This window comes from Colletotrichum chrysophilum (genome assembly GCF_026319265.1).
Source record: "Colletotrichum chrysophilum strain AFK26 chromosome Unknown scaffold_29, whole genome shotgun sequence".
NCBI lineage: Eukaryota > Fungi > Ascomycota > Sordariomycetes > Glomerellales > Glomerellaceae > Colletotrichum > Colletotrichum chrysophilum.
Window position 1 is genome coordinate 412,380 of NW_026517316.1, and position 23,017 is coordinate 435,396.

At 55.1% G+C, this 23,017-nt stretch overlaps 5 protein-coding genes and 1 non-coding gene across 6 annotated transcripts; 3 read left to right on the forward strand and 3 right to left on the reverse strand.

Annotated features, from left to right (window-relative positions):
• Positions 1–949: 949 nt before the first annotated feature.
• COL26b_004754 (uncharacterized protein) lies at positions 950–3,002 on the reverse strand (the record flags this gene model as incomplete). Its single annotated transcript, XM_053177622.1, has 4 exons — positions 950–2,486; positions 2,541–2,778; positions 2,835–2,903; positions 2,969–3,002. 4 exons carry the CDS (start codon positions 3,000–3,002, stop codon positions 950–952), a joined length of 1,878 nt encoding a protein of 625 aa, XP_053038515.1.
• Positions 3,003–6,096: 3,094 nt separating this feature from the next.
• On the forward strand, positions 6,097–6,812 carry COL26b_004755 (uncharacterized protein; the record flags this gene model as incomplete). Its single annotated transcript, XM_053177623.1, has 3 exons — positions 6,097–6,600; positions 6,654–6,713; positions 6,735–6,812. The coding sequence occupies 3 exons, from the start codon at positions 6,097–6,099 to the stop codon at positions 6,810–6,812; spliced, it is 642 nt and encodes a 213-aa protein (XP_053038516.1).
• Positions 6,813–7,660: 848 nt separating this feature from the next.
• Positions 7,661–12,700, forward strand: COL26b_004756 (uncharacterized protein; the record flags this gene model as incomplete). Its single annotated transcript, XM_053177624.1, has 6 exons — positions 7,661–8,281; positions 8,686–8,786; positions 8,834–9,419; positions 9,509–10,354; positions 10,405–12,105; positions 12,155–12,700. 6 exons carry the CDS (start codon positions 7,661–7,663, stop codon positions 12,698–12,700), a joined length of 4,401 nt encoding a protein of 1,466 aa, XP_053038517.1.
• A 1,146-nt stretch (positions 12,701–13,846) lies between these two features.
• Positions 13,847–15,276, reverse strand: COL26b_004757 (uncharacterized protein; the record flags this gene model as incomplete). Its single annotated transcript, XM_053177625.1, has 4 exons — positions 13,847–14,858; positions 14,933–15,008; positions 15,078–15,127; positions 15,212–15,276. 4 exons carry the CDS (start codon positions 15,274–15,276, stop codon positions 13,847–13,849), a joined length of 1,203 nt encoding a protein of 400 aa, XP_053038518.1.
• Positions 15,277–15,825: 549 nt separating this feature from the next.
• COL26b_004758 (uncharacterized protein) lies at positions 15,826–19,311 on the forward strand (the record flags this gene model as incomplete). Its single annotated transcript, XM_053177626.1, has 4 exons — positions 15,826–15,845; positions 15,902–18,227; positions 18,291–18,378; positions 18,749–19,311. The coding sequence occupies 4 exons, from the start codon at positions 15,826–15,828 to the stop codon at positions 19,309–19,311; spliced, it is 2,997 nt and encodes a 998-aa protein (XP_053038519.1).
• Positions 19,312–20,094: 783 nt separating this feature from the next.
• Positions 20,095–20,186, reverse strand: COL26b_004759. Its single transcript has one exon. It is a non-coding gene; the product is annotated as a tRNA-His (tRNA).
• Positions 20,187–23,017: the final 2,831 nt, after the last annotated feature.

A 23,017-nucleotide genomic window follows, 5' to 3' on the forward strand; every position in this document is an offset into this window, starting at 1 on the left:
ATCTTCTACCTGACGGTCGTCGTCGTCGCCGCTATTATTACTGCTTCTACTAGTCTTCTGCATGAGTGTGTCAAATACATAGTAAAAATAGCAGCGTAGACACAAGGAGATTGGGCGGTTCCCCCTATTGCGCCAAGTGGCTATTGATCGTTAATTTGATGTGTAGGGCACTCAGATGTTTCCATAAAACTAGACCAAGTCGCCGGGAGGACGGATCTCTTTATGACCAGTCACCAAGAAGGTATGCCTTAGTTCACCAAGGGTTCATGAGGTCATCAGCACTGCGTCCTTCGTCAACCCAAATCCTCAAACCACACAGCACATTATTTACGCTGCCTCTCCCGTGAAAGCGACGTTGACGAAGCGGCCAGTGTAGACCTCCTCCTGCCCCTCCAGGCACGGCCAACGGGAGTTCTGAGACTTGATTGACCTTGTCTAATCGAAAAGGTGAGGCACAACGCCTTGCTCTTGACATCGTCAAACTGAGTATATCTGCACGGGCTGGCTTCCGGGAACATTTCCTGTTTCCTTTTTTGCTGCGTGTAGTGAGCGGTCGCGGCTCGGGTTTTCGGGGGAATAGTGACGCGATTCGGGGGGAAATGCGCCGCGATTTGGTCAGTGGGAAATCAGTCGGCCGAATAAGAGGCGGAAAACCCGGATGTCGGCATCGGCATGCACGTGAAGAGTCAACTGACTTGGCGCCGGCATAGCCAGGGTCACTACGTGACAGTCGCGTGCGAAGAGATGAGCAATAAGGTTGTGAACAGAGAAGTATGGAGTTCCATTGGATCCAAGGGACTACAAAATGTATCTATGAATACAATCCCGATAGTGACTACTCATGAAGAAAATGCCCAAATCAAAAGTGCGCCAATGCGCACCCAGTACTCCGGTTATCACTATTTTACCCAAGCCAATGCCATCGTTAACATGTCCGTCATCCTAGTACTTACAGCTCCAAGCTTGGCTCCTGGCCCTTGACGCGGCCAATCACCTGCTGTGGTGCGTACTTGGGAATGACCTCGTCGTCGTGCAGCATCTCAAACTCCTCAGTCGCGTCACGACCCATGAAGTTCATGATGGCCTGAGGACCACCGGGGTGCTCCTCCAACCAGTTGGAGAGATCCATCACAACGCCCTTAACGACGACCCACAGGTCCTCCTTTGTGTTGTGCTTTGCGACCTCCTCCATGGAGAACTCCTTCTCGGGAATGGTAAACTTCTTGGGGTCGTTGGGCTTGTCGGCCTTCTGTCCGTTCTGGACGGGTGTGGGGCCTGCTGCCGAGGTGGTCTGTTGGACAGGGATGCCCTGGCCACCAGCACCGCCGGCGTTGTTCCAGTCGATCGTCAGACGGCCAGGCTGGGCAGGGTCGAGGTGCAGCGAGATCTGTCCCATACGGGCGGCAGCACCACCAGCGCCGCTGAGGGCCTGCTGGAAGAGGTAGTTGCTGGCAGTGTCACCGGCAACACGGCCGTAGACGACACAGCCAAGAAGAGAGGAACCACCAAGACGGTTAGCACCGTGGACACCACCAGCCAGCTCACCGCAAGCGTAGAGGCCGTCGAAGGGCTTCTGCTCAGAGTTGAGGACCTGGGCCTTGTCGTTGATCTCGATACCTCCCATGGTGAAGTGGAGGACGGGCTCCATAACGGCAACGTGGAAGGTGTCGTTGATGTCGAAAGGCAGGTTGTGGAAGAACTTCTTGCCCCAAGGGTCCTTCTGCTTGCCATCAGCGATGGCGTTGTAGGTCTGGAAGGACTTCTGGAGGTGGTCAGGCGAGCAGCCAATCTCCTTGGCCAAATCCTGGCCGCTCATCTTCTTCATCAGACCACGGCCAGAGTAGTGGCGAGTGTGGAAGTCAAGAACGTTTGAGGCCTTGGAGTTGAGGACAAGTCTGATAGGGAACTTGTTCTTGTCCTTCTCCTTCCACATCATACCGGAGACGTAGTCACGGTGGCCAAGCTCGTCGCAGAAACGGTCACCGTCAGCGTTCAGCAGGAGACCACCCTCACCACGAAGAGCCTCAGCAGCCAAAAACTTCCACTTGGAACCGGGGTCCTTGGGGTCGACCAGACCGGTAGGGTGGACCTGGACCTTGTCCATGTCAATACCATTACCACCGATGGCCATGACCATCTTCTGGCCATCACCAGTGGCGTGGGAGCCGTTGGTGGTGGCGAGGCCAAAGGTATCGGGACGGTGCTGCTTCAGCAGAGAGGTGTCGCCGAAGTCAGCGGCATAGCCACCAGTGGCAAGAACGACGGGGCCGTCAAGCCTCTGCTCCTCTCCGCCGAACTCGTAGTTCACACCAGTGATGGTGTTTCCCTCCTTGTTCAGGCCGGTGACGCGGGCCTTCTTGATGATCTCGACTCGGTGGGGCTCGGTCTCGGCGAGTTCCTCGAGTCTTTGCATGAGAGCGTAGGTGATGGCCATGCCGGGGAACTTGGCATCGTGACCACGGTGCGTACGGGGCTGGGAGTGACCACTGATGAGAAGTTAGTCGCTGTTGCGTCGAGGGGCGCGCAGCATGCAAACTTACCCTAACCGCGAAACGAGGGTGAGGTCCAGGTTGAAGACATCCTGAAGCCACTCAACGGCAGCAGCGGACTTGTATGTGAGGACCTTAATGAGGTCGGGGCGGGCCTTGTCACGGGCAGACTTCAACGTATCATCGTAAAACTGCTTGACGCTGTCGGCAATCTTGGTGTCGACCTGTGTGCGGGTCAAGGCACCGTTGATACCGGAGGTGGCCTTTGTGGAGTTTCCTCCGAAGAAGCCTGATTGCGACGGAGTCAGTATTGCGACTGTTCGCGGTGCGCAGCGTGAGACTTACCCTGCTTGTCGAGAACAACAACGTTGCCACCAGCGAGGTAGATGGTGTGCGCGGCACTCAAGCCGGAAACTGAGAACACACGTTAGCATGTGACGGCACGCTCGAGAGCGAGGTTGGAGAGAGATGCCACTTACGACCACCGCCGACGACGATAACTCTGGGTGCCATGTTGATTGATTTGTACAGATGCGCTCCAAGAGAAGGGATGGAGAATCAACAAAGAAGATGGGGAAGATGAAGTTTGTGGGGGGAATGGAGGAGAGTTTATGGAGGTCGAGGTTTAAGAAGAAAACGGGGAGATGGACGAGAGCGTGTGAGAGGAGCGTCCCAGTCGCCTTCGTGTCTAAGCTACGCCGAGGGACGATGGAGGTACCTCACGGCAGGGCCAGAAAGGTACGGGGTATGCGTACCGAGTACCTTGCAAACAAAGGGTGTGTTGCTGCGGCCTTGGGCGTGGTGCGGGTGCGGTGGTGCGATGCGGTGCGGTGCTGACACGGCGAGTCGTGAGCCGAGGTCGAAGCGCCTGGGAGGGAACAGGGGGATTAGCACTGGGGATTTTCATGGGACTCGACTGGGCCGCCCGCCGTGGTGCTAGCGGGTTTGGGGCCAGTTTGGGTCTGGGCTGGGGTGCCGTCTGGGGCAGATTGGCGTCACCCGTCGCGGCGTGCCAGTAAGAATGCGCGAGTTGGTAAGGCAGTCCAGCGGTGGATTCGGATCAGGTACTTACAGGGACAGCAGCAGGTCGGACAAAGAGACACCTAGACAATGGGATGCAACCGGAAAACAGAGATTCTGGACAGAAGGGAAGCAACAGCAGCCTGCGCACACGAGGCAATTGACTCCGGCTACGGAGGTTTTATAAATATTTTTGACGACGCAGCAGCAGGCTTAAGGGGGCCCTCTGCCTCTCGCAGCAATTCTGGCCGAGTAGTACCTGGCTTCGCTCCTTTCGGTGGTGGACCGCGAAGAGCAAAACTGGGGGAAGTGTGGGGGGAACACCAAAACTGTTGAAGCTCCTACGGGGCCGCGATACGGGGTACGCAACAGGAAACTGACTACGGCATGCACTGGACTGGATCTGTCTTGCTGTTGTTGCTGGGGAAGCTGGCCACGATGACCAACGGTAGGAGACGGATTGGAAAGAGAGCCTGCTAGAGTGCTACAGTGAGCGAGCGAGTACCCTACGGTCGGTCGCTGCCCGTAGCTGGAGAAGGGATGGCAGATGGCAATTCGACAAGTCCCCTATCCGTATCCGTGGTGACCCGTCGTCGACGTGAGGCGTGCCGTTGAGCTTTAGGTTAGCTCTGACGGGCCACCCGACTTTCACAAGGCAATTGAGACCACGTTGGCGTGGAAGGCCGCGAAGAATTTTTTTTGACAGTTTCAGGCTCTTCGATTCTGACATGTGAAGGTTGTCGGTCACGGTCATGCTCGTGGTCACGCTGACGCTCATGCTTTATCCCAAGCTGAGGCGAGAGCCGCTGCGCTGTCTGTGTATGCGTCCCAAGGTTCCCAATTACCGGAGGCATCCCGTCACGCCGTCACCTCTTACAGCGAGCACAGGCTTCCTGTCCCCACCGCCATGGCACCCGGAACGCCAAAAGGCCAACCAAATGTCATGCCTCGTGTCAAAAACGATGCAGAAGAACCCCCGTCTTTGCGGTGAACAGGTGAATCTTGATAGTGTAGTCTTCAACGCCACCGCCCATTGGAGACAGGACAGTTTCCAAAACCCTCCTCTCCAGCCTTCTTGCAGACGCGATCCGAACAATGCACCAACACTAGAGGCATTGCGGCTGCATCGAGCACCTGTTTGCCCCCTCTCTTCACGGGCTACAGACACACTAAGGTAGTCTCACCCACACAAGCCTCTTCCCCCACACATTCTCCCAAGTGCACCAGGTCAGATGATGCCGGTCCGGAACTTTTAGCACCTGACCGAGGATCTTCCACTCCCACTGACGGTTTCCCCAGCTCGGCCAGCCTGCCACCTGCATTGCCGTCCCCTCTTTTCGGCCCAGCCTGGCTGCCGGGCGACCACTCAGTCTTCCAGCTTGTCCTCCACACTTGTGAAGGACGAGTTCTCTCCGCCTCTGCTCCGTGCCTCCCACGTAAGGTACTACCCTTCCCCCCCTCCGTTCTGGGGCATATTTGGGGGGCATTTGGGGGCTGGAGTTGGAGTAGGTACCTACTTCGAGGCAGGCAGGTACGGATAGCCGTGCAGCGCTGGACAGCCCAGGACAGAGACGGCGCAGAAGCACTTGCATGTGAAAGAAGAGCTCGGGACAGACGTGCGGGCGGAACAGACATGGTCAGATGCTGCTCCTTCACGTCGCCGACAATACAACATCCGACTTGCCACCTGTTCATTCGTTTCATTCGTCTCTTTCATGAATCATGGATTGAATAAACGGTGCTGGAAGTTCGGGTTCCATTGCGCTATTCAAGAGCCAGTGGCTATCAATTTGATGGTCAGCGGTTCTCAGACTTTTGCAATGCGAATTGCTGGTTGGTACTGTTGCGTCTGTTGCTGAAAGCCCTTGCTTGCCTGTTCGAATGTAGCAATAAATCCCGACCTCTTCCCGTCGCGCATCTTCACCTTCTCCGGCCGGCCTGGCAACCCGCAACCTGGCAGTGCCCGTGCATGTGGAGAACAAAATCGAACGAGCCGTCTCCGCAATCGCTGCTCCTGCGAGACAAAAGGCTCCGAAGCCCTTCACGTCTTGAGACAATGTCGTCGTGCTCGGTGAATCTCGGCGACTTCACTCACTTCCCGCTGAGGAAGAAAATGAGGTTCTCGTCGGGCGCAGAAACACCAGTGCAGGCTCGGAATTCATGCGATTTGTACTGAAATGCTATCTCCGCATTTTTAGATGTGTCGCGCAGTTTACTATGCAGTACATCACTACGTCGTAGGCGCAACAGCAGGTGGAAGGCACTGTACACAGCACATCAGGTGATGTCATGAGACATGTAGCCAATCAGAACCTGCAGATTTCCAAAAATCTGGTCCCGTGGAGAATCCAGCCGCTACATCATCCTGCGTAAGGAGCCGCCAAACACCTTTCCAGACTGCGCTGCAGTGACGAGCACCACCAGAGGCTCAATCCAGTTTTGCTGCCAGTGCTCTTGCCTCCGTGAGAACCGCTTGGGACGTTCCTTTTTCTGATCTGACCGTTAGATATCCGGCCCTGAAAGCATCATGAAACGGCCAACCACCCTTCTTGTTCTCCTATCCTGTTCCGTAGCCACGGCGCAGTTGATGAACTTGCCCGTTGAACGCCGCGGTCCGTACGCTCCCCGCATTCTCCGTCAGAAGCCGCTCGCCCCCGTGAACCCTATCGGCCCAGCCATGCCGCCCTCAGACCCCTCCGACTCCCAGCCGCCTCCGGCACAGGACGGCGTCAGGCTCTCCGATGTGATGGGCCGCGACAGGAGCATCAACGTCTTCGCCAGCTTCACTCGCGACATCGAATCCGCTTCTCGCAGGTTAGACGACCAGACTCAGAACACAACGGTGCTTGCGCCGCTAAACTCCGCCGTCGAGAACTTGCCGCGAAAGCCCTGGGAAGACCCCAAGGAGTACCAGCACTTTGGCGAAAGCGCCTATGAGGGTGGTGATGGGCAAGAGAGAGCGCAGAGAAACATTCGCAGATTTGTTGAGGCGCACATGGTCACCGTCAGCCCATGGCCCGAAAACCACAAGGCCAAGGCGATAGGTGATGATAGAGATATCTGGTGGGAGAGTAAGGACGGCACCAAATTTGTGAGTACCCTGGTTCATTGCTTGTTTTGCGCAATCACTGAGTGTACCCTCAGATCCAGCCTGGCAACATCGAGGTTATCAACGTCGCAAGCACCGTCGCTAATGGTGAAGTGGTAAGTTTTCCAATTTGCCAGCAAGCCAACCAGGGCGCTCTGGATCACAGACTGATTGGTGCGCAGTGGATCATCAAGGAAGTCCGCAACTATATCTGAGGAATGCGCGACGTGAGCTGGCAGGTCCAGGTATGAGTAGGACGACTGATGAGAGAATGATTGGATACCCGCAGTCTACAAATCAATGGAACATTTATGTCATGTGCTTCTTTGCGCGCCGAGGTGCGGGAGACAATGAGGCGGACGTCGCCGGTGCAAACACGATGAAATGTGAGCGACGCATCTCCAAGGGATCAAGCCACAGGCAAGCTGGTGGAGCACACATCTTCAGGGAACCAGAGCACACGTTTATCGTTACACGGCATACCTAGAGTGAGGCTGTCGTCATGGCATTTTGCGTCACGACCGAGCAAATCGGAAGCATCGCGTATCCGCGGCAAAAAACGGGAACATCAGATGAAATCGCTACTGCTCCAAATCCGGTTAGCGGGTCACAGAGCTTGTTGATAAGATCTTATCTCCACGTGACACGGCAAAAGCCGCACCCGGGCAGGCTCTCTCATTCCAATCAACCAGGAAGGGGTTTGAGCAAGGTGCAAGCTCATCACGAATTTTCCAAGCGTGACGTTATTCCTGATCTTCATTCCCGCCTCCCGAGACCCATCACCCTGATCCTCATGTAGACAGAGAATTAGCTACAGTATCATCAGTCTGTAAGTCTCGCTCGACCAGTGCGCAATCCTCCTCCCCTAAGCTCCCGGGCGACGCAGCAAAGCTTGCGTGGTTGACGATCCAGCCCCCCCTCTTGGGACGCTTGCGCCAACTTCCACAGCCCCTCCTGTCTCGCTATCCTCCCGCATTCGCGTCGCTAACTTTTGCATTCTCAGAAGACGATCGATCTCAGGATGATGAGCGGGAAACCCGCCGGAGAGGGCGTTCTTGATCCCATGGAGGAGAACCGTCGCCTGATGGCCATGGAGGCCGAAAGGATGGAACGACGCGACAAGGAGCGACGTGAACAAGAGCGACACGAACAGGAACAAGCCGAAAGACGACTTCGCGAGGGTTATCCTGCCGGACCTCCCCATCACAGCAATGCCGGCTCGATCCCAATACACCAGCCCGTCGCATCACGCGCCATGGGCGCAATCCACAGCCCTGGCGGTCTGCTGGCAAACCACGGCTCAGGCTCCTCCGGTCCTCCTATGCCCCTCGGCGCCCCAGCCGGTCCCGGCGCAAACTTCGGCGGCCCCCTTCAGCCCGACAACAACAGGCCGCCGCAACACGGTGGCCCGAACAACCCGAATGCCCAGCATCAGATGTTCGCCCCCATCCCACATACGACCGGGCCCCCGAGCAACTCCCTGGGGGCCGCGAACGGAGGCCCCCCTGTCTTTGGCGGACCGCTCCAACAACGCGAAGGCCAACCACCGATGCAACAAGGTCCCTTTGGCGGCGGCGGCGGCGGTAACAGTGGCAGTGCCGGCGCTGGCGCTGCTGGAGGCCAAGGTCAGATGCAGCAGCAAGGCCAGGGCGGCATTGCCCATGGCCAGCAGCCAATTTTGAACGTAAGTCTAAATTTGCTTTATGAATTTCGCTCAACCAGAAGACACCATTTGTTGGCGCGCCTGCTACCTGTGGCTTGACCATCCAAAGTGGAAACCAGTGTGGGCTGGTGCGCCGATACGGCGCAGGTCAGGCAGGATGCATGGCCGCCCCGCGTGCATATTCCCGTTGTCGCCCAGGGTCTCGCGCCTCGCCTCGGCTCGTATTCCGCCTTTGTCTTTCGCGTGTACACTTCATCCGATTGTAATCACTACTGTCGCTTCATTCATCTCATCTCCCTTCGTAATCCAACAATCGAATGCATCCTCCGCGATGGCGATGGGAGAGCACGGCATGGTTCAAGTAACGCTTGGATTTCGGCCTGTAGGGGTTGCGACTAAGATCATGCGCTGACGATGTCTGACAGGATGCCTTGACGTATCTGGATCAGGTCAAGGTGCAGTTCCACGACCAGCCGGATGTCTACAATCGATTCCTTGATATCATGAAAGACTTCAAGAGTCAGGCGTACGTGTAATGAAGATCTTCCTTTACCGTGGCATCGCTGACGATAGTAGCATCGATACTCCCGGTGTCATCAATCGTGTCTCGGAGCTTTTCGCCGGCCATCCCAATCTAATCCAGGGCTTCAACACATTCCTGCCGCCCGGTTACCGAATCGAATGCGGCGCTGGTAACGATCCGAATACCATCAGAGTAACGACACCGATGGGTACGACGGTTCAATCGATCGCTGGCCGGGGCGCGCAGGTCGATGGCGGACACGCGCATCCTGGAGGCGCTTCGCAATCGCTCTTTCCCCAGCGCGGCCCCAATTGGCAGCAACAACAGCAGCAGCCTCAGCACAGTATCGAGAGTCCCGAGGCCAACTTCAGCACGCCTGTCCAGAACGGCCCTGGTGGTTTTGGCCAGCAGGCTCAGAATCTGGCTGCTGCCTTTGAGGCTCAGGGTGCTCAGCAGCGTGGCCCTCAAGCTCAAGGTGCGCACCCTGCCAACTCTCAACAGCCGCCTCGCAACGCGCATACCCCTACTCCGGTCACCGGACCCGCAAATGTCAACGGCAACGCAAACCAGCAGCAACAACAGCAGGCAAACCTTGAACGCCGCGGTCCTGTCGAGTTCAACCACGCGATTAGCTACGTAAACAAAATAAAGGCAAGTTTACCTGCAAAATCCACCCACCACCGCCGCGTCGAATTCTGAGACCTCGCGCGCTAACCACGCTGCAGAATCGCTTCCAGGACAAGCCAGAAATTTACAAACAATTCCTCGAGATCCTTCAAACCTACCAACGCGAACAGAAGCCTATTCAGGACGTGTACGCTCAAGTCACTACTTTGTTCCACACCGCACCGGACCTGCTGGAAGATTTCAAGCAGTTTTTGCCCGAGTCCGCCGGCCAAGCGAAGGGTACACCTGGCCGTCCAGGAGAGGAACAACCGCCTGGTCCTGGTCCGAACCAAACTCCGCAGCCCATGGGTGCACAAAAGATGCCCCCGTTGGGCAGCTTCGCACCCCCGAGTGCTTCCAAGGAGAATAACAAGAAGCGCCCAAGACCCGACAAGCAGACGCCTGTTCCCGCGCCTGCCGTCTCCGAAGTGCCGCCCCCAGTGATGCGAGCCGCACCCGGCGCAGCTCCCCCAACCAGCGCGAACAACAAGCGAGCGAAGCTTGCACACAATAAGGCTCTGATTGCTGATGCGCCAGCGGTCGAGCCGACGTTGACGCCGATCCTACCTGAGCCTCTCGGACCGCCTACGGCTACCACGTCGAACTCAGACGAGATCGCCTTCTTTGAGAAGGTGAAGAAGTATCTTGGCAACAAAACGGCTTTCAACGAGTTCCTCAAAGTCTGCAACTTGTTCAGCCAATCCATCATCGATCGCAACACGGTCTTCCACAAGGGCAGTGTCTTCTTTGCTGCCAACCCTGAACTTATGGGATTCTGGAAGGCTTTCCTGAAGTATGAGCCGCATGATGAGGTCGTCGACAACCGCCCTGCCCCGCCGAGCGGCAAGGTTTCCTTGAGCAACTGCCGCGGCTACGGTCCTAGCTACCGTCTCCTGCCGAAGCGGGTATGTGTCAAATCTAAAAAGAACCTGCGCCTGTACTGACTCTTGAATAGGAACGACTCAAACCCTGCAGCGGTCGCGACGAACTCTGCAACTCCGTCTTGAACGACGATTGGGCTTCTCACCCTACGTGGGCCTCCGAGGACTCAGGATTCGTTGCCCACCGCAAGAACGGATTTGAAGAAGGCCTTCACCGTATCGAGGAAGAACGTCACGATTACGACTTCAACATTGAGGCGAATTTGAAATGCATCCAGCTCTTGGAGCCTGTTGCTCAGCAAATCAGCGTCATGTCGCCAGTTGAGCGTGAGCATTTCCAGATGCCGCAGGCGTTGGCCGGCCACAGTACGTCTGTGTTCAAGCGCGTCTGCAAAAAGATCTACGGTGATAAGGGTCCTGAGGTCGTCAACGATTTGTTCTCGAACCCGCTCAATGTGGTTCCGATAGTTTTGACTCGCATGAAGCAAAAGGATGAGGAGTGGCGCTTCTCGCAGCGTGAGTGGGAGAAGGTGTGGCACGCGCAAGTTGAGAACATGCATCTCAAGAGTCTTGACCACATGGGTATTTTGGTGAAGCAAAATGACAAGAGAAATCTGTCTGCCAAGCATCTCGTCGACGTCATCAAGACGAAGGCTGAAGAGCAGAAACGTCAGCGCAGCCTGAAGGGCAAGGCCCCACGCCACCAGCTCGTCTGGGATTTCTCAGACAAGAAGGTTGTCATCGAGCTTCTCCGTCTGATGATGCTCTACACCGTCAGCAGCGGCCAGCACAGCGTGCCCGAAAAGGAACGCATCACGGAATTCTTTGAGACCTTTATCCCCGCCTTCTTCGATATTCCTGAAGAGGAAATCGAGGGACGCCTACCCAGACTGCAGGATGTCTCGGAAGAGGATGATAACGAAGAGTCTGTCCCGGCGGAGTTGACCAACGGCCGCAGCCGCCGTACCGGTAGAAGGGGTGACTTGCTTCGTGGCGTTCTGGATCCTGGACGTAATGGCTCCAAGCCTCGCGGGCAGAAGGAGGGAAGTGCGGCATCTGGTAGCAAGGAAACTACTCCTGAAGTTGGTTCTGCCAACGAAGAAGAGATGCCAGATGCACCCGAAGAAGGTGCTGGACCGGAAGTGTCCAATGAGCGCTGGATGCCCATCGTTCCTCAGCCAATCGTCACCACAGGCGACGATACTCTGTTGACTGCGGACGGCGAGTTGAAGGCAGATGGCTTCTTTTCCAGGCCATGGTACAACTTCTTCTGCAACCAAACCATCTTCGTCTTCTTCAACGTCTTTCAGACTGTTTACACCAGGCTGAGAGACGTGAAGGAGAGCAAAGAAAGCGTCATCGAGGAGATCAATCGCCAAAGCCGGCCGCGTCCTGCCAAGGACATTGGGTTGGCAGATAACACCCTGAACTACTTTAGTCCTCAGGATGATGCTTCAACGTTTTGGCCAAAGACTCTCGACCTAGTGGAGGAGTACATTGCCGGCGACATTGACGAGGTCAAGTACCAGGATGTACTGCGCCACTACTACCTCAAGAGCGGGTGGAAGCTTTACACCATTCAGGACCTCTTGAAGACTCTCTGCCGTCTAGCCTTGACCTGCAGTAGCACTGACGCCAAGGAGAAGACGCCGGATTTGATCCAGCAATATCTTCACAGCCGCGAGAAGGACGAGACCAACTACCAGGCCGAAATCGCCGCCAGGAAGTATGCGGAGAAATGCGTCAAGGATGGAGAGATGTTTGTCATTTGCTGGGTAAGTCTGAATCAACGACGGGTTTCATCGCCATCTAACCAAAATTTAGTTCCCGCAAAAGACTGAGGCGACTGTTCGCTGGCTTCAACGTGAAGACACGACATTCTACATGGACGAGATGAAGGCAAAAGACCGCTGGCAATATTACATTTCGTCCTTCATCCAAGTCGAGCCGACCGAAGGTGTGCCTCGCCATAAGCTTCAGAAGGCCGTCCTGGCCAGGAACTTGCCAGCCAGCGACGAGAAGTTCGATGAAAGCCAGATCCCCAAGCCGATTTCGTATGATGAGGACCTTTCTATCAGCATCTGCCTCAACACGAGCAAGATGGTCTGGAAGGCAGGTACGTCTGAGTACTTTGTCTATGACAACATTCCCAAGGAGAAGGAAGCTCGGGAGCGCCATCTCGAGAGACTCAAGAACGCAAGCAACAAGCGCGACACCAAACTTCGTGAGAAGTTTGTCTTCAACAGCCCGTGGATGAAGGGCATGAGCCAGGCGGACGTGCAGAAGTCCAATGAGGGCTGGTCAAAGTGGCTCAAGGAGGGCGTTCTCCCGTCTTCTGAGGCTGGCGACGCCATGGACACTGCGGATTGAAACAACTCTGCAAACGCTCGGCCACGTGCGGATTCCGGGAGGACAGATGTGTCTTGTGGGAAAGTAAGGGGACTAGGTGAACAATGCATTTCACAATTACGAAGATACCAGGCGGCATAGCGGTGCTGAATGGCTGGCTGCCATGTTACCCAGGGCTCACATGGATTTATCTTTAAATAACCCTCATCCCGCCTAATTCTTTTTGGCCGGGGGGTTTTGGCATGGCGTGGGATTGGGTCATTGGCGTTTTACTTCATTTCTTCGTTTTTCTGTTTGTACCGCGCCTTGAGATGATGGGTAGGGAGAGAGGGAGAGCAAGAAAAAAAGGAGGCGGTCTTCTCAGCTGGAGAGATACTAAGTTGTCTTTCAGTTCTTTTTCTTTTTCCTTTCCTTTTCTACTCCCTCGATGTACAATAGTTACCATAGTTGCACAAAAGAGTTATGCATACGACGAACACTGCGAATCCTCCCGCGGCAAGAGATTAGTGATCCCCATGAGATGAGTGATCCTTGGACGTGTGGTCCACCTCGGCCGATGTCGCGACACCAAATCAGGTCTCATCGCTCGGTTTGGATCCGTTGCCTCCCCCCTCCACCCCCCCACGAGCTTGATTATCGAAAAAATCTGATAATTCGAGCAGCACAGCCACGCATATCAGGATGCGACGCAGGTGGAGTATCACGACAGGAACTAGCCGCAGAAAAAAGGCGCAGATCACGGCAGATGGGAAGCTTTTGGGAAAAGATGCAGTCGTCTGATTCGTGATATTAGGTAAAACAAAGCTGCAACGGGGTGGCCCGATGCGTTATATCTAAAACGCTGGTATACTGAAACTTTTTTTGGCGCGAGGATAATACGGGAACCAAATGTGACCATCTTCCTTCTTTTTTGGTGCGTCAAATAATCTGCAGAAACGGGTCGGGGGAGTCATGGCCCGCGGCGCGGCGCGCGCAAGTTGCGGCACCTGTGCTTGATGGAGGGGTCGTGGCCTGTTTTTTTTTTTTTTCTTCAGCTCAGGAAAGCCCCGCCATGCAGCCAGTCCCCACGTTCTCCGAGTGAATTCAAGGTCCTCTCTAGTGAATTACAGACCCGCACCAGCTCGGAGCTCCGAGAACGTTTGCAGTTTAGCATGTGCTTTGCGCAGCTTATTGCAGGTTCTCGATGACAATGGCAGAGGCGCCGCCGCCGCCGTTGCAGATACCGGCAACACCAATCTTGGCCTTCTTCTCGCGGAGAACGGTGGTGAGAGTGGTGACGATGCGGGCACCGGAGCAGCCCAGAGGGTGACCAATGGCGACGGAGCCACCGAAGACGTTGACGGTCTCAGGGTCGAGGTTCAGAAGCTTGATGTTGGCGAGGGCGACGACGGAGAAGGCCTCGTTGATCTCGTAAAAGTTAACGTCCTTCTCGGTGAGGCCGGCGTGCTTGATGGCCTTGGGAATGGCCAGCGCGGGGGCGATGGTGAAGCGCTCCGGCTCGCGGGCGGCGTCGGCCCAGCCGCGAATCTTGGCGATAGGAGTGACGCCGAGCTCCTTAACCTTGGCCTCGGACATGAGGACGACGGCGGCGGCGCCGTCGTTGAGGGGGGCAGCGTTGGGGGCCGTGACGGTACCGCCGTTGGGAATGAAGGCGGGGCGCATGGCCTTAAGCTTGGCCTCGTTGAGGTTCTTGACCTCGTCATCACGGTCAACGGTGATGGCAGGCTTGCCGCGGCCACCAGAGACCTCGACGGGGGCAATCTCCTTGGAGAAGATGCCTGCCTCGGTAGCGGCCTGGGCCTTCTTGTAGGTGTTGATGGCGTACTCGTCCTGCTGCTCGCGGGTGATGTCGTGGTCCTTTGCGCAAAGCTCAGCAGCCATGCCCATGTGCTCCTTCTTGCCGTAGGCGTCGGTCAGACCGTCCTGGAGGACACCGTCGACGAGGGTCTGGTTGCCGTACTTGGCACCGTTACGGAGGACGGGGAGGTAGTGGGGGGTGTTGGTCATGGACTCAGTGCCACCGGCGACGACGATGTCAGCGGTGCCGGTGAGGATGGTCTGGGCGCCGAGAATGATGGCCTTCATGCCGGAGGCGCAGACCTTGTTGACGGTCGTGGCGGCGACTCCCTGAGAGAGGCCGGCTCCGAGAGCACACTGGCGGGCGGGGGCCTGTCCGAGGCTAGATAGCGATGGGTGGTCAGCAATCTTGTTTGTTTTTGCAGCTTTGCAGCTTATCCGTGATATCAGACATACTTGGCGGACAGGACATTGCCGTAGATGACCTCCTCGACATCCTCGGGCTTGATCTGGGGAACACGCTCGACGGCGGCTGTTGACGAGGGGTTAGCGGTGGACTGCCCCGCGCTTGCTCCGGACCGTTGATAAGACATTTACATACCCTTGATGGCGTGGGAGCCCAGTTGCGTGGCGCTCAGGCTAGACAGAGAGCTGTCCAAGGCAAAACGTTAGCTTCTCGATCCAGGCGGTGAACATTTCTTTCTTCTTCTCCGACGAAGTAGGGTCCAGACTTACCCAAGGAACGAACCGACGGGGGTTCTGGCGGCAGAAACAATGTAAACGGGGGGAAGGTTGGCCATTGTGAATGTCGTGCAAGTGAGACTCGAGGTGGTTGTAGAATAGAAGATTGTGTCGAGAACAGAGCCGGGGGACTGTCTTGTTTATGTGTGACCTGGAGAGAGCAAGCAAACAAATTGAAGCAAACAATTTTGTTGGGCGGCAGGTCACTTATTAGGAAGACGTGCTTCTAATCATCCACCCCTCCCACCGCCGCCTTTTTGATGTTTGGTGGGGTTGCTCCGACCGGACCCTAGCACAGCTGGGACGTTGCGGTGTCCCGTCCGGGTCCCTGTGGCGCAGTAGCTATCAGGAAGCACTGACCCCCTGCCGGTCCTAGTGTACCTGCTTCCCTAGCGCGAGAAGCGAAGCCAGGGAGTAAGCATATCGCAGCAGTGTTCCAGCCTCGCAGCCACACATGTGCACTAGCCACACTGCAGCCTTGCAAGAAAGTTTGTGAGGCCAGGGTCATTCTAGGCGCGACTCTGCGACTGCGACCGCGACTGGGTCGAGATTTATCGTCATTAGACAAACCGCAACGACCAACTCCACCCGAGCATTTAGACGCCACAATGGACGACCTATACGATGAGTATGTCTTTTCCCCTTCGCTTCGACTTTGGCATCAGACTGACTTTTCCTTCACAGGTTCGGTAACTTCATCGGCGAGGATGTCGGTTCTGAAGAGGCGTCTGAAAGGGGCGTGGATGCGGACTACTATGGAGACGATGCGAGCGAGGCACCTGCGCCTACGGGCCAGGAGCTGATGGAGATCGATGGTACTTACTCTGCACTGTTCTCCAGTGAAGTTGATGCTGACATGATGACAGACGACGGCCCGTCGAATGCGATCATCCTGCACGAAGACAAACAGTACTATCCCACGGCGCAACAAGTATACGGAGACGAGGTCGAAGTTCTAGTTCGGGAGGAGGACGAGCAGCTTCTTACGCAGCCCATCATTGCTCCTGTCGAGCAGAAGAAGTTCAACATCGAGGAGACCGATCTGCCACCCGTTTTCTTCGACCGCAGCTTCATGACCGACCTGATGAGCTTCCCCGATCAAATACGAAATGTGGCGCTGGCAGGACATCTCCATCACGGCAAGACAGCGTTCATGGACATGCTGGTTCTCGAAACCCATGACATTACCGACAGACTGGAGCGCCGCGTTGGCAAGAACCGAGACGAGCAGCTTCGGTACACCGACGTCCACGTAGTCGAGAGGGAGAGAGGAGTTTCGATCAAAGCGGCGCCCATGAGCCTGGTGCTCCAAAGCACAAAGGGCAAGTCGCATCTGGTCAATATTCTTGATACGCCGGGCCACGTTAACTTCGTCGACGAGGTGGCGGCCAGCTTGCGATTGGCGGATGGTGTCTGCTTGGTCGTTGATGTGGTGGAAGGGGTTCAGGTCAACACAGAGCAGATCATCAAGCACGCGGTTTTGGAAGATATTCCGCTCACGCTCATCATCAACAAGATGGATCGCCTCGTTCTTGAGCTGAAGCTGCCCCCTAAGGACGCGTACTTCAAGCTCAAGCATGTCATCGAGGAGGTCAACACAGTCATCGAGAACACGATCCCGGGCAAAGGCGAGACGAAACGGATCAGTCCTGAGAAAGGAAATGTTCTTTTCGCGTGTACCGACATGGGCTGGTGCTTCACTCTGCAGTCATTCTCGAAGATGTACACCGACACTTACGGCGGTATCAACACCGAGGATTTCGCGAAGAGGTTATGGGGAGACATCTACTTCAATCCTGAGAAGCGCAACTTCACGAGGAAACCGACAGAGACTCACTCAAGCCGTTCGTTCGTCAAGTTCGTTCTGGAACCGATTTACAAGATCTTCACCCATACCATCAGCGACACCCCTGAAGAGTTGAAGAGAGTATTGGGCACACTGGGCATCACTCTTAAGCCATCTCAATATAAGGCCGATGCCAAGGTCTTGTTGAAGCTGGTGTGCGAACAATTTTTCGGTCCTTCAACAGGCTTCGTCGACATGATTGTGCGACACGTCCCATCACCGCAAGAGGCTGCTGAGAGATACCTGGAGAAGTACTACACTGGACCACTGGACACTAAGGTTGCCGGGTCCATGAAGGCCTGCAACCAGGACGGGCCTCTTGTGATTCACGTCTCCAAGTTGTTCAGCACGGCAGATGCCAAGAGCTTCTACTCTTTCGGTCGTGTCTTGAGTGGTACGGCTCGCCCCGACACACAAGTCAGAGTCCTAGGAGAAAGCTACTCCACAGACGACGACGAAGATATGGCAATGGCAACGATATCAGATGTTTTCATCGGCGAATCAAGGTACAACATTCCCACGGATGGTGTGCCAGCAGGCAATTTTGTGCTGCTGAGTGGTGTCGACAACTCGATCGTCAAGACGGCGACGATCTTCCCCCCAAAGCTAGAGGACGACGAAGATGTGTACATCTTCAAACCCGTCACTCATTTCACAGAGTCGGTCCTGAAGGTAGCTGTTGAGCCCATCAACCCCTCAGAACTGCCAAAGATGCTGGACGGCCTACGCAAAATTCAAAAGAGTTATCCATTGATCACTACCAAGGTCGAAGAGTCAGGAGAGCACATTGTCTTGGGTACGGGCGAGCTGTACATGGATTGTGTTTTGCACGACTTAAGACGTCTGTATGCCGATATGGAGATCAAGGTGTCCGACCCCGTCACCCGGTTCTGCGAGACGGTCGTAGAGCAGTCGGCGACAAAGTGCTATGCGATCACGCCGAACAAGAAGAACAAGATCACGATGGTCGCCGAGCAGCTTGACAAGGGCATCTCAGAGGACATTGAGTCCGGCAAGGTCAAGATTCGGGATCCAATCCGCAGGACGGCCAACTACTTCGAAGAAACTTACGGCTGGGACAAACTGGCGGCGAGAAGCATCTGGGCATTCGGTCCTGATGAGATGGGACCCAACATCCTTCAAGACGACACGTTGCCCTCCGAGGTAAGGCCCGGTGGCTTCCTTGACTGACCCCTTTGAAGGAACCAACAGGCTAACGAGCTGCAGGTCGACAAGAAGCTCCTGACTACGGTCAAGGAGACCATCCGCCAAGGATTCAGCTGGGCAACCAGAGAAGGCCCCCTGTGTGAAGAGCGTGAGTTCCCCCATTCCCTTGCCCCTGTTCTTCCTCGCCTCCTGTCTTCGTGTCGTCCTTCAATGCCCTCGCCAGGCGCCGTTATTGGTCCCCGACCAGGCGGAAATAGCTCCCGGGAGGGTCCAACACATGGAACTGGGGTTGGGGTTGGGTTCTTAGGCATGGCTTGCATTAGCAGCAAAGGCCCCTCACCTACCCCGACCTGTCAGAAGAAAACCTGCTTCTACGCACGAGACTCTTTTCCCACAACCATGCCTCTCTTTGGTTGACCAGGATGGGGGCACGGCCCTTAGCAGAAATTCTGTCCCCACATCAGACCACTTCCCAGCCTCTGCTTGCTCACCGGTACACTAACTCGATATCGTGACAGCCATTCGAAATACAAAGTTCAGAATCACCGATGTGTCGTTGGCTTCGGAAGCCATCTTCAGGGGAGGCGGTCAGATCATCCCCACCTCCCGCCGAGCATGCTACTCCTCCTTCCTGATGGCCTCACCTAGACTAATGGAGCCTCTGTACTCCGTCTCTGTGACTGGACCTCAGGACTCGGCCACGGAGGTTTACACGACGCTGGCCAGACGCCGTGGCCACGTTCTCCAGGACGGCCCGGTGGCCGGCACGCCGCTTTACCGTGTCAACGGCCTCATTCCTGTCATCGACTCGTTCGGTTTCGAGACAGATCTGCGCATCAAGACGAAGGGCATGGCCATGGTGAGTCTGACATTCGACAGCTGGAGTATTGTGCCCGGTGATCCTCTTGACAAGGAGGTCATCATCCGGCCACTACAGCCGGCTAGCGCGCAGGCTACGGCTAGGGACTTTGTGTTGAAGACCAGGAGGAGAAAGGGTCTGAGCGAAGACGTTAGCGTGGCCACCTTCCTCGAACCAGAGTTCTACAAGAGCCTCATCGAGAGCGAGATTCTTGGCGAATGAGGGGGCTAGGGGTTGAAGGAAAGATGTATGGTGGCCGCAGGCGGAGCTCGTCGTCAGCTGTGATGCCGAGCCATTCGAGAATGATGGAGTTGGCGCGTGCATACGGACATGTGGTCTTGCGATCCTGCAAGTCGCCGTTTGGGGACGGAAGGATGGAATGATGCCTCCCATGCATGAGGCATCTGGTGAGAATGTTTGTTAATAGATGAGCCGTCCATGAGACACTAGGTGCTCGGGCCGTTGTATACCAAGAAAAAAACGGGGACGGTCTCCATCTTTCACGTCTACATGAGGCCATCAGATAGATACCTCAACGAGACTCCTCTCGGATTGCATGGCTCTGGTTGCGGTCACGGGCCGTTTGGAGTTGAGAGGCAAATCGGGAAATGTCGTGCTGAAAACTGTAGCCTCCTCACGGAACCCAGGATCTGGCTGTTGTCGGGGAACTTGCGGGCGCCGGATCCCAATCTACTCCGCTTCGGCGACCCGACCCCGGATATGCCGTGAAAGGTGTGTGGCGCATTGCTCATCCCAGATTGAGTTGGTGGACGTGCTCGTGGACGCGCATGTACGGGGTGAACGAGGACTCCTCCAGACCCTCTTGGCGTCTAATATCTCGTGTTTCTCTAACTGACTCGACTCATTAGTCAGTTTTGGCGAACCTCCCTCATGAATCGGCAAAAACCGAAGCCGAAGGAAGAAGTTGAAGCAAACATTTCTCTAACGGTGGAATTCCCAACCGTGCGTGACCTCTCGATTGACACGAGAAAAACAAAAAGTAATTGCCCAGAGGCGGATTCGAACCGCCGTCAACACGGTATCGCTGAGTGATGGAGACCACAACGTATCATCCTAACCAACTAGACGATCTGGGCGAATTGGGAAGGATCCGGAGAAGACCGGGTCCTTGGTTGGAAGTCGCACCCCGGCAAGGGACTCATGTAGCTCACCCAGCGTGCGGCTTGCAGGTGGCAGGTCCCGCTCTGATGGGGCAGCTGGCAAATGGCGTGGCTCGTGGTTGCCAGAGGAAAACTACAATTCTATGAAATTTTCAAATGCTTCGTGCATCTTATGAGAAACATTTGATTGATATTAGTGTGGTGTTGTGGGTTTCAATGGGTGCATCGTGAGATTCAGCGTGCGATGTTTTGATGGCATGTGGTGGAGATCGAGAGTTACGATCGCCCGGCTTCAACTAACATTAACAGCTAGCTTAAACAGTGCTATTACTGCCAGTCAAGCTGCTAATAGCTTTGTTGTTTCAATTCCCAAAGAGAAGAAGCAACTCTTTCTAGGTTAGTCAGTTGCAAACGAAGACAATCACTCTGCTGGCTGTCATCGCGTTTTCGGCATGTTCGTTCTATTCGCCTAACTCCATCGATGTCAGGTCCTCTTCCAACAATCAACGTCCGAGAAACAACACATCTTTTTTCATTTCATCTCATTATTCCGAATGATAACGAGCGATGAAAGTTTACAAAACGTATTGTTCGGGCGCAGCGGCACAGAGGCGGTAAAAGAAATGCGGTTTTCATCATATCACAAAACATATATTATTTTATGCCGTGTGCTCTTCTAAGTCTAATTACTTCCTAATCATGTAGAAAATGCCCTCTGAACTCACTGTGATTCGGCGTACATTGAAAATATGTTGTTACTGCGTCGCAAGCTACTGTCCTGCCTTAACTTGATGTCTTTGATGATGGCGCACAACAGATTCATGAGTCTCGTATATTGCGGCGATGCCAAGCATATTTTTCCGAGGAAACAGTCACAGAGCTTACCCAAGCAAATTCATAGCTGTTGGGCGTCAAGCAGCCCGGTGCTAGGCAGCAGACACTAAAGTCAACTGCATCAACTTGGACGCCGTCAGGACCGGCACCAAGCAGACTAATGTGCCATGAAAGCAAATCAAGCCCTTCTCCTTAGAGTTTGCACGTAGTGACGCTGGCCGAACTCAACTTTTGCATGCATTGGCGTGGTCCCCTAGGTGTAAGTCAGGGAAAGCCATCGCCGTGTCTGAGAACGTTGATGGTTTGCTAGTCCATGTACGGAAGAGCTCAAGGTCCTTGATGTTCTTCCGTAACAAGAATCCACCTGACCGAATCTCCCTAAGACGGAGCAAGCAGCCCATGTCAATGTCGAGAACCTCCCCAGCAAATTCCACCCGTGCAGCCGCCATTTCCGAACGTCAGAAGACAGCTCCAGGCTAAATCCTTCATGTTTTCTATCCTAGCCTAATGTTTCGTGGGTAAGACGACATGAGCCCCATCGCGGGAACATGCGCTTCCGTTACCAGCCTCCTTCTTGGCTGATCGAACTATCGTGAAACAGCTCCATATATAGCCCCCAAACAACCCCAGAATTAAACATTAGAGAAAAAAGCTCCGTGACACCTGTCTCCAAACGAGCCCCCTTTGGACGTTTTGCCCTTGGCAGTGGTCACACACGTAGCAGAGCTTCACGATACAGTCGATCAAGACCCAGTAGCTTGTTTGGAGTGGACAAAGGAAAAGGCCGCGGATTTACAAAGCGGACTTAGACGTCCCTGGCTCCATACCCCGGAAAATGATACCACCCAACGCTGCTGCCGCCTTCATTCACACGCTTGGGCACAGCTCGAAGGACTAAAAATGCTGTACGGCGTAGATCTTAGAATCGTCGACGCATGTCAACAAAGCTCGAATTGTGTTGGTACCCGGGGCTATCGGAACACACATGGCACGCCAGAAGGTGATACGGCCCAGGTATGGAACTCATCTCTTGGCCATCAACTGGAGACCCTGACCACCACACCCATTTCCTCAACAAAGTACAGAGGGAACCCCCCGCCCTACTCCAAATCTCATCGTCATGGCCGGCCGTACGGAGCGCCGATCACCAACCGGGGGGTGTTCGTCCCTTTCGTCTAGCCGTCGAACGAATTCCCTCCACTGACATTCCTCAAGTCCAAGAACCGGCTGCGCCTGCGGCAGCCCCCGGAACCCGGAAGGGGGGACCAGGACCTGGAGTAGCCTCCCCCCCACCGCCGTCGCCGTCGCAATCGGGCCGTCCATTGCGGAGTTTCTTTCTTCCCCCCTCTTCTTTCTGGTGACACTATCCCCGGTTTATCTCTGCTGCAACTCCCTCCCCTCCCCTCACCGTCAGCCAGGTCGCACAAGGCGAAGAAAAACCACACACCGTGACACCTCACTTTCACCTTGCCTGGTCTTGCCCCCCTCATCCACTCTTTGCCCCTCTCTGGCGAGTTACACCCCAGCACACCGACTTTACTCCAGATTCCACCCCTCTCTTTCCCTCTCTTCCTCTAACGCCGAAACAGTTGACTCTTTAGGCTAGAACTTGTTACAGTTCGTCTCGGGTGCCATCAACGGCAATCTTGAATTGGACAAAGATTGACATTGACAATTGGCGCTACAAATATCTCTGATCAACGGCGCCGTCTTCTAAACGAGAGCCGTCTGTTGGAGCGGCTGTATCTGACGGGGATCAACCCTCCAGCCCAGTGTACAACGCTACCTTGTCTTAAACCTTCCTGTCGCCTGCAAATCTTCACTTCCTTGACCCTACCAACACCACCATGTCGAGATACATGCACGAGAAAAAAACCCACGCGAGAATACGGATACCGAACCAAAATTTTAAAAAAGACAAGCCAAACTACATAGTACACCCGGAAAACCTTCTGGTCCCTTCACCACGCCCC